At 37.7% G+C, this 13,618-nt stretch overlaps 1 protein-coding gene across 2 annotated transcripts in view; it reads right to left on the reverse strand.

Annotated features, from left to right (window-relative positions):
• Positions 1-391: 391 nt before the first annotated feature.
• Positions 392-13,618, reverse strand: part of LOC131439495 (mitogen-activated protein kinase kinase kinase 9) — a 97,670-nt gene continuing 84,443 nt past the window's right edge. For both annotated transcript variants that reach the window (XM_058610577.1, XM_058610578.1), the window contains one exon: positions 392-1,559. In XM_058610577.1, the coding sequence (XP_058466560.1) occupies positions 1,058-1,559 (502 nt within the window). In that variant the 3' untranslated portion in view covers positions 392-1,057. The remainder of the gene's footprint in view (positions 1,560-13,618) is intronic.

Below are 13,618 nucleotides of genomic sequence, written 5' to 3' on the forward strand. Positions count from 1 at the left end.
ATTTGTTCTTCAACATATAAAAGCTAGCTGACTTTTTGTCCTTTATTTTTGTAGATGGTTTCGTTGGAATTTTATCAGGAAAGTGTAAAAGAGGGAAGCGAAAGCGCCAATTCCATTACAGATAAAGATTCTGACAGGATTAATAAATTTGTTTCTGCTTCGTCAACCAAGCAGCAGGTACAGTTCCAAAATTTGAACGATTTCTGCAATTACATCTATAATTTTGTTTTTCAATCACGGTTAATTTTGTAAGGCGATAATTTGTCCGAGTGATCGAACCTTTGTTGCGATTTCTTCATTGTCATATTGCAAATAAATGTGCCATTGGCAGAAGAATAAATAAACTCACATAACAGGGGCAAAATGGGCAACAACAAAATAAAATCAAATATTGGGGTTTTGATCACGGGTTTGGACGTAGATGTTGATACTAAATCAAGTCGCATCTATTTGTATTATTTATTACTATATCTGACATTGAACTTCTCTTATGCGAATATATTCGTACACAATCGTACAACTTCACCGATTATCACTTTCGTAAACTCAAGGTTGTAAAAAACAATAATATACACATTTGGGGAGATGGAAATATTCCTTCTCCTTAGAGGTATCTTAAACATTTTACTTCCTATAGACACAATTTTACTGCTATGACAACTCTTGTCATAGAATAATTTCAATGCATTTTACGTTAAAGATAATTCCTGCTCATCTTGACTCCTATTGTACCCTACTCTCTCTTCTTTATATCAATATACAATAAAGTTTACATTATTTAGTAATATCGCCTATTATATATTGAAGTCTTTTCTCACAATGCTGAAACGGAATGGACCGAGAAGGGTTCGTTCCTTAGGAACGGAACCGGAATTTACAACCTTAGTCTAACAAAAAAAGAACAGAATATGAAAAAAAACAGAACAAAAACACACACTCTTGCTACGCTTTCTAAACGTAATATTGCTCCATGAGTACAGAATTGGTTTCGAAATTAATCTCAACATTGTTTCTCAAAAGATCTCCTACATCAAACGCAGTCACTCACTGTCCAATCCTAATAAGAATTACCATTTTCCTTATCTTTATTTTCAACGGTTCGTTTCAGTTCAGCCGAACCAAAAGCATTGTTGTCCTCGTCCGAGCTTGAGTCACTGGAATCATTATTATCAATTTCAATATCGCCATCATCGTCGTCGTCGTCATGATCATCATCATCGTCGGTATCTTTCGCTGAAGTGGTACTCTTCTGCATGATTTGCTGCTGTTTGCCGACGGTACGGTGCCGTTTAATGTCGGCCACCAGTTCCGGATTGCTCTCCAGTGTCGATCGCTGACTGGACGGAGCGTGACTGTATTCAGAGGTGTTTTCCTCATCCGAAACAGTCACGTTGGAGACATGTTTCATATGCATGATGGCAGCAACCGGGAGGCATGCAGTTGGACTCGGCGACGAATCGACGCTATTGGTGGTGCCAACTGGAGACGTCGTACCGGAAAATCCCAATCCGGAGGGTAACTTACAACGGCGGCCACGTTTAATCGGCAAACGACCAATGCTAGGGAAAAGGAAAACGTAAAAAACATCTATGAATACATCATTTATGAATTATTTGTAATAATTCAGCAGAAGACCAAGGGCAGATCACTTTAAAAATGCACAATTCGCAAAAATTACAATTATTTCCGTTTAAAAAAGTAAAAGTACAGTTTATTCCAAGTTAATGCGATACACGCATTGAAAAAAAGTGAATTGTGAAAATAATTCAAAGTTGGTAATTTGAAGGGAAAGGAAAAAAATTGTTTTCCTTTACCCCTAAATTTATGCTAGGAGCACATATCCGTTTTGACTAATTATACGTACCGCTAGGCACTGATGAGTCAAAGACGAAACGTAAAATTAATCAAAATGTTTATGTGCACCTAGCATAAATTTAGGGGTAAAGGAAAAATTTTTCGCGGTAGCAGTTCAACATAAACCGCTAGACATTGATGAGTCAAAGAAGAAAAACGTAAAATTTATCAGATCAGTCCATCCATCTCTTTGTAGAAGATCAGTGGTGATGCAATTACGTAAAATTAAGCACAATGGCATTTTTCGGAAAATTCAGTAAACATCATATCGTATTAACTACAATCGCATTTTTTTTTCATAAATACGTTTATTTCTTAAGGCAGTTTACATAAGTTTTTCTTCGCCGTAGCATCACTTTTACATAATATTCTTATCCTAATTTAATTCTAACTTAGTCACAACGTTTTGAATTTATTAAAACATATTCTCTTATTACTTAAATATCATCTTAGGTAACTCGTCATTAATTATGAAATCTACTCGGAAATATTATTTGAACCAAACGATTAACTTCTATAAATTATAAAATAATCTGTTATTTTCAGACATTTTGTTAATAATTTCATAAACTGTTTCGAGTTTGTTTGTATCATAACATTATTTTTATTCTAATTTAGCTATTGGTTGAACTCATGGACGCAGCTGGGATCAGAACTAAGTATTGAAAGGGGCCTTTATTAAATTGAAACTCCAGTTTTCTTTATGAAATGATAAATAAGTTTCATGTATGAAAGGTCACGACAAGCAAGAATGTCTCGAACTGGGATATTGGATAGTCTACCTTGGGTACGCGAAGAATTTATTAGTTGAGATCTGACATCACGATACTCCACGCATGTCCAAACGACATGATCAATATCCCGATAACCTTCTCCGCAAGCACAATGATTAGTCTCGGAGAGCCCAATTCGAAGGAGATGTGCATCTAACGTGTAGTGATTGGACATGAGTCTGGACATCACACGAATGAAATCTCTACTCACATCCAGTCCCCTGAACCATGCCTTTGTCGATATTTTCGGAATAATTGAGTGCATCCACCGACCCAGATCATCTTTATCCCAAGAAGCTTGCCAGCTGGCAAGTGTTCTTTGGCGAGACGAGCTATAGAATTCGTTGAAAGCAATTGGTCTCTCATAAATTTCACCCTCAATAGCACCACGTTTGGCTAAAATATCGGCTCTTTCATTGCCAGGAATGGAGCAATGAGCCGGGACCCAAACTATAGTGATTAGATAATTATTGTTCAATATGTCGTTCAGGCACTGTTTTATTTTGCCCAGGAAAAACGGTTCAGTCTTGCCAGTCATATTTGAGCGAATGGCTTCAATTGCACTCAGACTATCTGTGAAGAGGAAATAATGGTTTGGAATTAATGTGGCGATTACACTCAAACTATAATGAACTGCTGCTAGCTCTGCTATATAAACAGATGCAGGTTCTTGAAGCCTAAATGAGGCCGAAACATTATTGTTGAACATACCAAACCCTGTCGCTTCTTCAATTCGCGATCCGTCCGTGTAAAACATTTTCTCAGAGTCAATATGCCTGAACTTACTTGAAAATATTTTTGGGATTTCCGTCGAGCGTAGATGATCCGGGATTCCACGCACTTCACGCTGCATGGATGTATCGAAAAATAAAGTTGAGTCAGGGGCACTTAGGATGCTGACACGGATAGGAATATATCTTGAAGGGTTGATTTCCTGTGACATATGGTTAAAATATACTGTCATAAATTTTGTTTGAGATCGAAGCTCGACTAGTCGTTCGAAATTATTAATTACCATGGGATTCAGCACCTCACATCTTATTAGCAGGCGTGATGAAAGCTCCCAAAATCGATCTTTTAATGGAAGAACTCCCGCGAGAACTTCAAGACTCATTGTATGTGTCGAGTGCATGCAGCCTAAGGCAATTCGCAAACAACGGTACTGAATTCGCTCAAGTTTGATAATATGAGAGTTTGCAGCGGAACGAAAACAAACGCATCCATATTCCATCACTGAAAGTATCGTTGTTTGATACAATTTTATTAGATCTTGCGGATGAGCACCCCACCAAGATCCTGTTATTGTTCGAAGAAAATTTACTCTTTGTTGGCATTTCGTTATCAGATACCTAATGTGTCCTCCCCACGTGCATTTGGAATCGAACCACACCCCGAGGTATTTAAAAGTTAAAACCTGTTGGATCATTCTTCCCATCATATGGAGCTGAAGCTGCGCGGGATCATGCTTTCTTGAAAAGACGACTAACTCTGTTTTCTCCGCAGAGAATTCGATACCAAGATGAACAGCCCAAACGGACAAGTTATCTAAGGTATCTTGCAATGGTTTATGCAGATCAATAGCTTTGGGCCCAGTAACTGAAACCACGCCATCATCTGCCAATTGCCTTAGTGTACATGGGGTTACTAGACAGCTGTCAATGTCATTCACGTAAAAATTATAGAGGAGCGGACTGAGGCATGAGCCTTGCGGGAGACCCATGTAACTATTTCTGAGTGTTGCCAAATCGCCATGTGAAAAATGCATGCGTTTCTCTGACAAAAGGTTGTGCAAATAATTATTTATAACCGCTGGGAGTCCATTTTGGTGGAGCTTGTCTGAAAGAACATCAATGGAAACTGAATCAAATGCTCCTTTAATGTCTAAAAATACAGATGCCATTTGTTGCTTTTGAGCGAAGGCAATTTGGATGTCAGACGAAAGTAATGCAAGGCAATCATTCGTCCCTTTATTTCTACGGAAGCCAAACTGAGTATCTGACAACAAACCGTTCGTCTCGACCCAAGTGTCGAGACGTCGTAGAATAATTTTTTCGAACAATTTTCTGATGCAGGACAACATCGCAATGGGTCTATATGAGTTGTGATTGGAAGCTGGTTTCCCCGGTTTTTGAATGGCGATAACTTTCACTTGTCTCCAGTCAGGTGGAACAATATTTTGCTCAAGAAACTTGTTGAACAATTCCAACAAACGTCTTTTTGCGAGGTTGGGCAGATTCTTCACCAAGTTGAATTTAATTCTGTCCAACCCTGGAGCGTTATTGTTACAAGACAAGAGTGCTATAGAAAATTCCATCATTGAAAATGGGTTATTAATAAAACCATTATTTGGAGGAGATTCCCGTATAATGCTCTGCGTAGGAACAGAATCTGGGCAAACTTTCCTAGCAAAGTCAAATATCCATCGGTTCGAGTATTCATCACTCTCATTGCCCACGTTACGATTCCTCATTCGTCTGGCCGTGTTCCAAAGAGTGCTCATTGAGGTATCTCTTGACAAACCTTCGACAAAATGTCTCCAAAAGCTACATTTTTTAGCTCGAAGTATGCTCTTGTACTTGGTTTCTAAAACCATAAGTTTTTCAAAATTCTGAGGAGTTCCTCCTCCCCGTTTTAGAAACGTCTTGCAAGCATTTTGTTTTGCGAGTTTAGCCTCTGAGCACTCTTTGTCCCACCAGGGGTTGGGAGGCCTTCTGTTAGTCGTTGGCCCAGGAAAGCGTTTAGTTTGGGATTGTTCTGCTGCCTCCAGAATCGAACAAACGAGGAAGTCATATTCTTCAAGTGGAGGGAGCTCTTCCATTGAATTCAAAATACTAGAGATACTACTTTGGTATTTAATCCAGTCGATATTTTTTGTCAAATCATATGGGATACTAGCTGAAGTAGCAATGCAATTGCTACTGCTAATTGAGATGATGATTGGTAAATGATCGCTACCGTGTAAATCAGGCAGTATTTTCCAGGTGCAATCTAGTCGAATTGATGTTGAGCAAAGAGATAGATCTAATGCACTTGGGCGTGCCGGAGGTCTTGGGATCCGTGTCATGCTACCCATATTTAATACCGTCATGCTAAAATTGTCACAAATGTTTTGTATTAAAGATGATCTGCTATCATTGTAAACGGAACCCCACATAATACCGTGCGAATTTAAATCCCCCAGAATCAATCGTGGAGCAGGAAGGGCTTCAACCATTTCATTAAGCTGTTGCTGTCCAACTTGTGCTTTTGGAGGAATATAAACCGAAGCTATGCAAATATCTTTGCCTTTAATGTTTATTTGGCAAGCAACAACTTCTATACTAGAAGTTGAAGGGATGTTTAATCTATAAAAGGAATAGCATTTCTTAATTCCCAAAAGCACTCCACCATACGGAGAGTCTCTATCGAGACGTATAATGTTAAAATCATTAAAATTTAAAGCTATGTTTGAAGTAAGCCATGTTTCGCATAAAGCAAATACATCACATTTTTGACTATGCAATAATATTTTAAATGAATCAAGTTTTGGCATGATGCTTCGACAATTCCACTGCAGGACAGTGATTGTATCATTTGCGACGGGTGATAAATTATCCATCAAAAGATACAAAACCTGAGACAATTGGCCATTGAGCTGATAACTGCTTCAAAAAGGTTCTAGCTATTGGAAGGAATGCCATTATGAGGGTCTTTAAGGGTTCAGATATATTGAATGCTGAGAAAATCCATTCAACAATTTCCGAAAACTTCAGTAATCCTGTTGGTGGCTGTGAAATGGAGCCCACTGGATTATTATCTTTTTCTGTACTAGATCCTGGATTGGTTTGTGAATTTGACAAACCAGGAGGCACAGTCTTTGGTTTTGACTTTTTTTGTTTAACACGGGGATCTTTTTTTGAAGATGAAATTTTAGGTGTCTTTTTTGGTAATTTGGAGGAAGACTTCTTTCTCTTAACTGACCCTTGGGTAGTGATAAACGAATTACCTTCACTATTTTCGTCAGAGTCAGAGTCCTCTGGTTCCTCTAGATTTGAAAACCCGTTTTCGGTTTCCAAAGGGGGGACATCAATGACCGTTTTAAGCATTTCTGCATATGTGCGCCTAGACCGTGCTTTTAAAGAAAGCTTAATTTTGTCTTTGTGCACTTTAAATGCAGTGCATACTGAAATATCATCATGAGGACTATTCCCACAATAAATACATTTTTCAATTTCCTTGTTGCAATCATTATCTTTATGAGGCCCTTCACACTTAATACATTTTGGTTTATTACTACAGTAAGTAGCTGTGTGGCCGAATTTTTTGCAGTTCGTACAATTCATTACATTTGGAACAAAAAGCCGAACAGGGAGGCGAATTTTATCGACATAGACATGGGACGGCAACGCAGACCCGGCAAATGTCACTCGAAACGAGTCTGATGGGCGATAAACTTTCTTTCCCTCTTCATGAACTACTGAGTACAGTTGTTTGCACTCCAGTATTTTCACACCCTCAAGCATAGAGTTCTTGAAACGACCAACACCATGCTTGAGTAAATCATCTACCGAAAGACTCGCTTCGGTAACAACACCGTCAATTTCGACATCTTTGGAGGGTATGTAAACTTTATACTCTTTAATGAAATGTTCCGAAGAGACAATATCATTCGCGTGTTTCAAATTATTTACCACAACACGAATTTTATCGTTAATTACTTTTATGATCTCTTTGATTGAAGAGTATCGTGATGTCAAACCTTTATTAATTTGTAAAATGTTTAATGGCTTTGATATACGTCTAAAAAAGACTATCCAAGGCCCAGAAGAGCTCTCCTGATATTTTTTCGTTCGTGGGGGTATCGGATTCATGCTAGGATTTACGTCCATGGATTCATCCATTACATAAAAATTTTTAACCAAACTTTAAAATAAAATTTGAAACCAACACTACACAGTACTCAATCAAAAGGAAAAGAAAAAACTTCTACCTTGAAATTGTTGTCTATCTCCGTTGCACTGCCGTGTAGATCCTCGTTGCTCTAGATGTTCTTGTTGGATGTATCTGGACGTTGATACAATGCTGAAGCTCACTGTAGCGATAGAATACGATGTGATGCTACTGCTACCTGACATCCAGCACCACTCGAATTCCGATTTACTTTCGTCTTCGCCAGCTGTAACCAGCGCAGGTCACCGGTGTATACCTGCGTGTTGTATGGCAGTGGAAAGACCGAGTTGTCTTGTCTCCTTCTTCCTAGTGCTCCGCACCGATATGCTTCTGCACCGAAGTGCCTTCGCACCGGTGTGCCTTTGCACTCTCCTGCTTCTATGTGCATTTGCACTCTTCCTCTTCGATGTGCCTTTGCACTCTCCTGCTCAGCACTTGTGGCTGTATATTGCGGCCTGGGTAGAGTTTGGGAAACGCCCTTTGTTGTTTCCTTCACCAGCTTGGCCCAGCACTAGGGCTCTCTTATGCAGCACGACTATACGTTTTAACGGCTGCTGCCAACAGGTCTCTACCTGTAGTTCAACCGTTGTCGTATTTAACGCGTGTAAACCAACCAGCGTTATTAAACTGTACGCTTCTATACACAACCTTCTCGGTTGAACGGCTATTACTGAATGACACAATCGCATTTTAGCAAATATATTAAATATCAATATGGATCACTCTTGCGATTCACGAGGGACATCACAGTAACAATGCGGTGGCGAAAAAGGTTACTATTACACCATAATTTTTTTTATACACATATGACAGCTTTTCCAATCATTACACTGAATCAAACAACCCTAAATACATCAAACATGCACGAAAAAAACTGTGAATACGGCTTAAAAAAATGTTTTTCCAATTCGAGATAGAATACATTGTTAACGCAGAACGAACCAAATTCATCGAATTCAGAAAAAAAGTGTTACAATTTCTTGATTTTAGAAAGCAATCCACTTGCATTTAGGTTTATGATGATGACGATTTCCAATTCCAGAGGTATAAATACACAATATAGTTTTATTTTCAGAACCACTTCATCACATTTGAATGTGAAGACGATAAGATTGCTTATAATTCCGTACAAAATTTTGAATTGTTTGTTATGTTAATTGTCGTATTGTTCATAGGCGATATTTTATTTTATCAGAAAAACATGATTAATCCACCTAGCAGTGAGATGATACCTTTTTTTTATCAATCCGCATGTGTTTTTTTTGCATGGATATTCTTAGGTGTTTTAGTTCTCATGACATTATTTTAATTATCGTCGTTTCAAACGGCAAATTGAGATTTTAATCACTCATTACCCTGTAATTTCGAATCTGCAAATCGTATCGAATTTCAATCTTAACGTGTGACATTCGATTGAACATTCCATGAGATGTCGAAGTAAGTTCCACTTTAGAGTTTTTCGTCATTATTTATGGTACTTCCAGAGCTGGTATTCAGGAACTAGCATAACCCAAAAAGGTTCGAATGGCCTTAAATTAATACGCCAAACAATTTACATCTTCTATATCGGTATGAATTTTAAAAATTTATCATCTGTAATTCCAGAATCGGATGAAATTCACCAATTTTGTATGGGACCTTAAGCCCTTTAATTTGAATTTTTGTTTTTGAAGTTCGATTTGGCCATTTTGAAAAAATGATTAAACTTTGAGAAACGATTCGAAACTGGATCCGGAGTTCTAAGATCGGTGTAGCCGAAATCAGATAAATTCACCTGAGGAGTGTGTAGACATCTTTGAGAAATTGTAGTGCGAATTAAAATTTGGGGGTACATTCCGAATCCAAAAAAGAATACCGCTTAAACTGAAATAAATTTATTTGGTAATCGACTATCCAAATTTGCAAACCCGATAAACCTGATAATTTATGTGAAATGGACATTTTTATACTAATCACCCTGTATCTCCTAAACCAGAAATCGGATCTGACTAATTTTTATAGAATTTTAAGACCTCTCATTTGAATCATAGATGATTCTTAGATTTCATTTGAATTTTAGATCGGTTCAGCCATCTACGAGAAAATAGAATTGTATTATTTTAATTTCGTTTCACATGTCATCCTGTGGTTTCGAAATCAGAAGTCGGATCCAAATTTGGAAGTATACTAGTTTTCATATGAATCTGAGTTTGTAGAAAACGGTTTAGCCATCTCCGAAAAAAAATGAGTGAAATTATTTGTCACACACGCATTTGCTGATCTAGACGAACTGAGTCGTATGGTATATGGAAGTTATGTTCTTCCAGCTTTTATTGCTGTAAATAGTTTAAATCAATATAATTATGGAATTACTTTCAACTCGAAAATGCTGATATCATCTGGTTTATAAATGCCATATTCGAACGATTATGTTGCCAAAAACGAACCGTGCTAAAATCAGTCTTTTGGGCACTTAGAAACAATTGTATGTCACAGTATAAAAATCGTGTTTTCCGTTGCTCCCAAGCATTTCTTTGTCATACAGTGCTCAAAACTTCTACTGCTGGAATAAGGGGAAAAGTCGTTTACACAAAAATATTGATATCTTCGTTAAAAATGGACGGATTTTAACAAACTATGGCTTGTTGGATAGCTATTACCGTGCGGAATCTAAGTCTGAAAACATATTCTGTTTTCAAGGTCAATTGTGACAGATACTGTCAAAAAACTGAAAATTTTGACATAAAACTCCGTATAACTTAAAAAGTAAACATCCGATCTCAAAACCATTAAATAGCGTTTTGGGTGACGGGGAAACCTTTCATTTGCGACTAGTTTGATCAAAATCGGTCCAGCCATGTCTGAGATCTCGACCTCTTAGTTGACAACACACATACAGACACACACACATACATACACACACAGACAGACATTTGCTCAGTTCGTCGAGCTGAATCGATTGGTATATGACATTCGGCCCTCCGGGCCTCGGAAAATTTTTCGAAAGTTTGAGCGAATTCTATACCTATTTTTTATATATATATATAGTAAAAAAAGGTAAAAAAACACTTTAATATAGAAAAGTTACCACCTGTAAGTGGGCAGCATGCTCAATTAGTTCTGACATATAAATTAGTTCTGACAATATAAATTTGAGAGGCTCTGAACTGATAGAGTTTGTGAGCAATACAAATTTGTAATCGTCTAACTGTTTCGAGATATGGAAGAGAAGAGTTTTTGAAGGAGCTGAGGTCCACTAGGAGATTAACAGTACCTATTATCTTTCTCCGTACAGTACCAGCCAAGATGCCGTGTGGAATCCAACGAAAAAAAAAACTTAACCAAGAAAAGATTCATTGGGTTCCTGCTTACATGTTGTAGAAGGCGGCGATTGCAGGAATTTCCTTTTCCCTTCAGTTATGAGATTTTTTTAACGTTTCACACAAGGGGAGAGTCGCCTAGCACAAACTATATTATGCCACTAAAAAACATGTGATATATTGTGAATCTAATTGTGCCACTCTGTGCCCCATGAACAGCTACTTGTCAAAACTGAGCCCTTTGTGTGCCGCAATTGTGCAACTGTATGAAAACGAAAGTGCCAATATTGATAATTGCACCAACGCATTGTGTTAATGTGTGATTGGCACATTGTTCTAAGCGTCCTCCCCTTGGTTTCACATCTATTTACTCTATTTCACTAAATTATCTCTTCATTCAACTTATCAATTTCCGGTTAGCTTCTGAGAAAAGTTTAATTTGGTATTTTTCTTCTTCCATGTTATTGCTTGTCTATGCAGATTATAAGATCCGTTAATATTGCAATGTTAATAACAGAAATAACATAGTTCGGAATATTGAATAAATAGTAGGATAATACTATTAGTAGTTCGTTTGATAATTTAATTATTTTTTTCTCGATAGCCGGCTGCCCAGACCAACCAATATAATCAATAAATTATTTTTCGCGATAAGTTACAAAATGGAAACAATAAACAATCAAGACGCGCGTGAAATCTTTTTGTCTCTGTTTGGTGATTTGATTTAATTGATAGAATATGTAAATACAATGAATAAATACAATGATATGTAAATACAATGAATACAATGATATGTAAATACAATGAATAATGAACTATATATGTGAATATAATTTAGGCAAATCATATTCACTCGTTTATTTAATAGCAGGTAGCAATTCCATTAAAAACAAAATAGGGAAGTTTTTGTTCGTTACGCGATAGTATTTAAAATTTTCCTTCAGTTTCCACGAATAAGAATTGTGTATCAAGACTTCCCGGGTAGGCAGTATCGGATTGGCATTACATTCCTTTTGTGGAATCTGGTATTTCTGTTTCAATAGACTATGCAGTTGATTCATAGCGTACAGAATCATTGCATGACTAGTACTTCGATCCTCCTGACACTAAGAATCCTTCCAGGTTGGGGCTCGAACATACGACAATTGGCTTGTAAGACCAGCGCCCTATGCATTTAACCGCCAACCTGGTCGGCGCCAATTCTGGAGTTACCAGAAGATGTACATTGAAGAATAATTTTCCAGTCCCAGGTCGGATCATCTACAAATTCCCTGTACAATTTCAGCTAATTGCGATCAGTAAAGGAGTAGCACCCAGGGGTGGTCACTCAAGCCCAAACTCAAGCTCAATATAGAAGCGAAGAGGTTTTGAACTAAGGGGTGGATCACTTCTGATATATTTAATATATTAGCAAAACTAAACGATATGAACTTTTAATAACGGTTTTCTTTTAGTTGCGTGTACTATTTACAGTTCATCCCGTTCGGCCTCCGCACGGTTTTTTGGCTACCTGGGCAGCCATGGTCACCAGACGGCTACCAAAATTGATTCAGTGACGGCTGTCAAATCCAATTTGGCAAAACATAGCCGCCTGTATCTTAGTTAGCCGAGCGTTTTCATCTTCTCACCTTCGCTGAAAATGTCAAAAATTTCGATGTGGAAAAATCCTGGTGGATACGGTTGTATCGTTTGAGGCAGCGTTGAAACAGTCGGTCACCAGAATGGCTGCCAGCCATATTTTGCCCGCTGACAGCGTTTAGTCAGCCGTATGGCAGCCATGTGTATGCGGGATTGCGTCCCACGTTATCAGATCCGAATGAATTCCGAATCGGCGAGAAATTTTCATTCGGAATTCCATGTTGAAATCATAATGAATTCCAGCTCCAGTGCAACAACCGATTCCGAATGAATTTCGCCTCTAACCGATTGGAGGCGAAATTTATCGGAATTGAGTGAGAAGATGTGGACTGAATTGTCAATTCGTTTTCTTTTTATTTTTCCCGATTTTGCACGTTTTCGTGCTGATTTTCATTTTATTTATAAATAAAAAATTATACAACTGGATATATAAATTTGAATCTTCAAGCTTTTTGGATATACAAAACTAGTAATTAACCAGTTCTTCTTAAAATTCCAGCATAAACTGTTGAAATTCATCTATTCCTCTAGCTGGAGTGTAATGAAATGGCGTAAGTCGCCTAACTTTCACACTAACACAATCTTAGAATGAGCGAAATATCAATGACATTTATAATGTCACTGTCAATCGGGTTGATCAAGCACCCAGAAACGAACAGTCGATTAAGAATTCATTGCTCATTCCGTCATTTCGACAATATGGGGTGTATCGCATTAACTTTGAACTGGCCCTGTCAGCTTGGAATGAAATCAATCCTTAGTTCAGCAACGCCATCGCACGGCATCACATTGAACGAATCATGTCAATTATATGGGTGCGCAGTTCAACTTTCGCGTGCACGAATATAACATTTCTCTCGCCTACTTGTATGTACAAGAATCGATGCGAGCTCGCATGAGGGCACCATGCTCGCAAATGATATGTTAATATGATGTATTTGTTTTGAATTAATATATGAAAGTTATAAATTAAATGTGCATTTTTAAAGTTTGTTTTGGACGCAACTCTTTGCGCCGACAGAATTTCACACAAGTAGTAAGTAAGCTGGCTCGACCACTGGGACCACCTCTACTAAGAGAACTTGGCGACTAAATTTCACGATTACTATCCAATAATTGAATCCC

This window comes from Malaya genurostris, chromosome 3 (genome assembly GCF_030247185.1).
Source record: "Malaya genurostris strain Urasoe2022 chromosome 3, Malgen_1.1, whole genome shotgun sequence".
Lineage (NCBI taxonomy): Eukaryota > Metazoa > Arthropoda > Insecta > Diptera > Culicidae > Malaya > Malaya genurostris.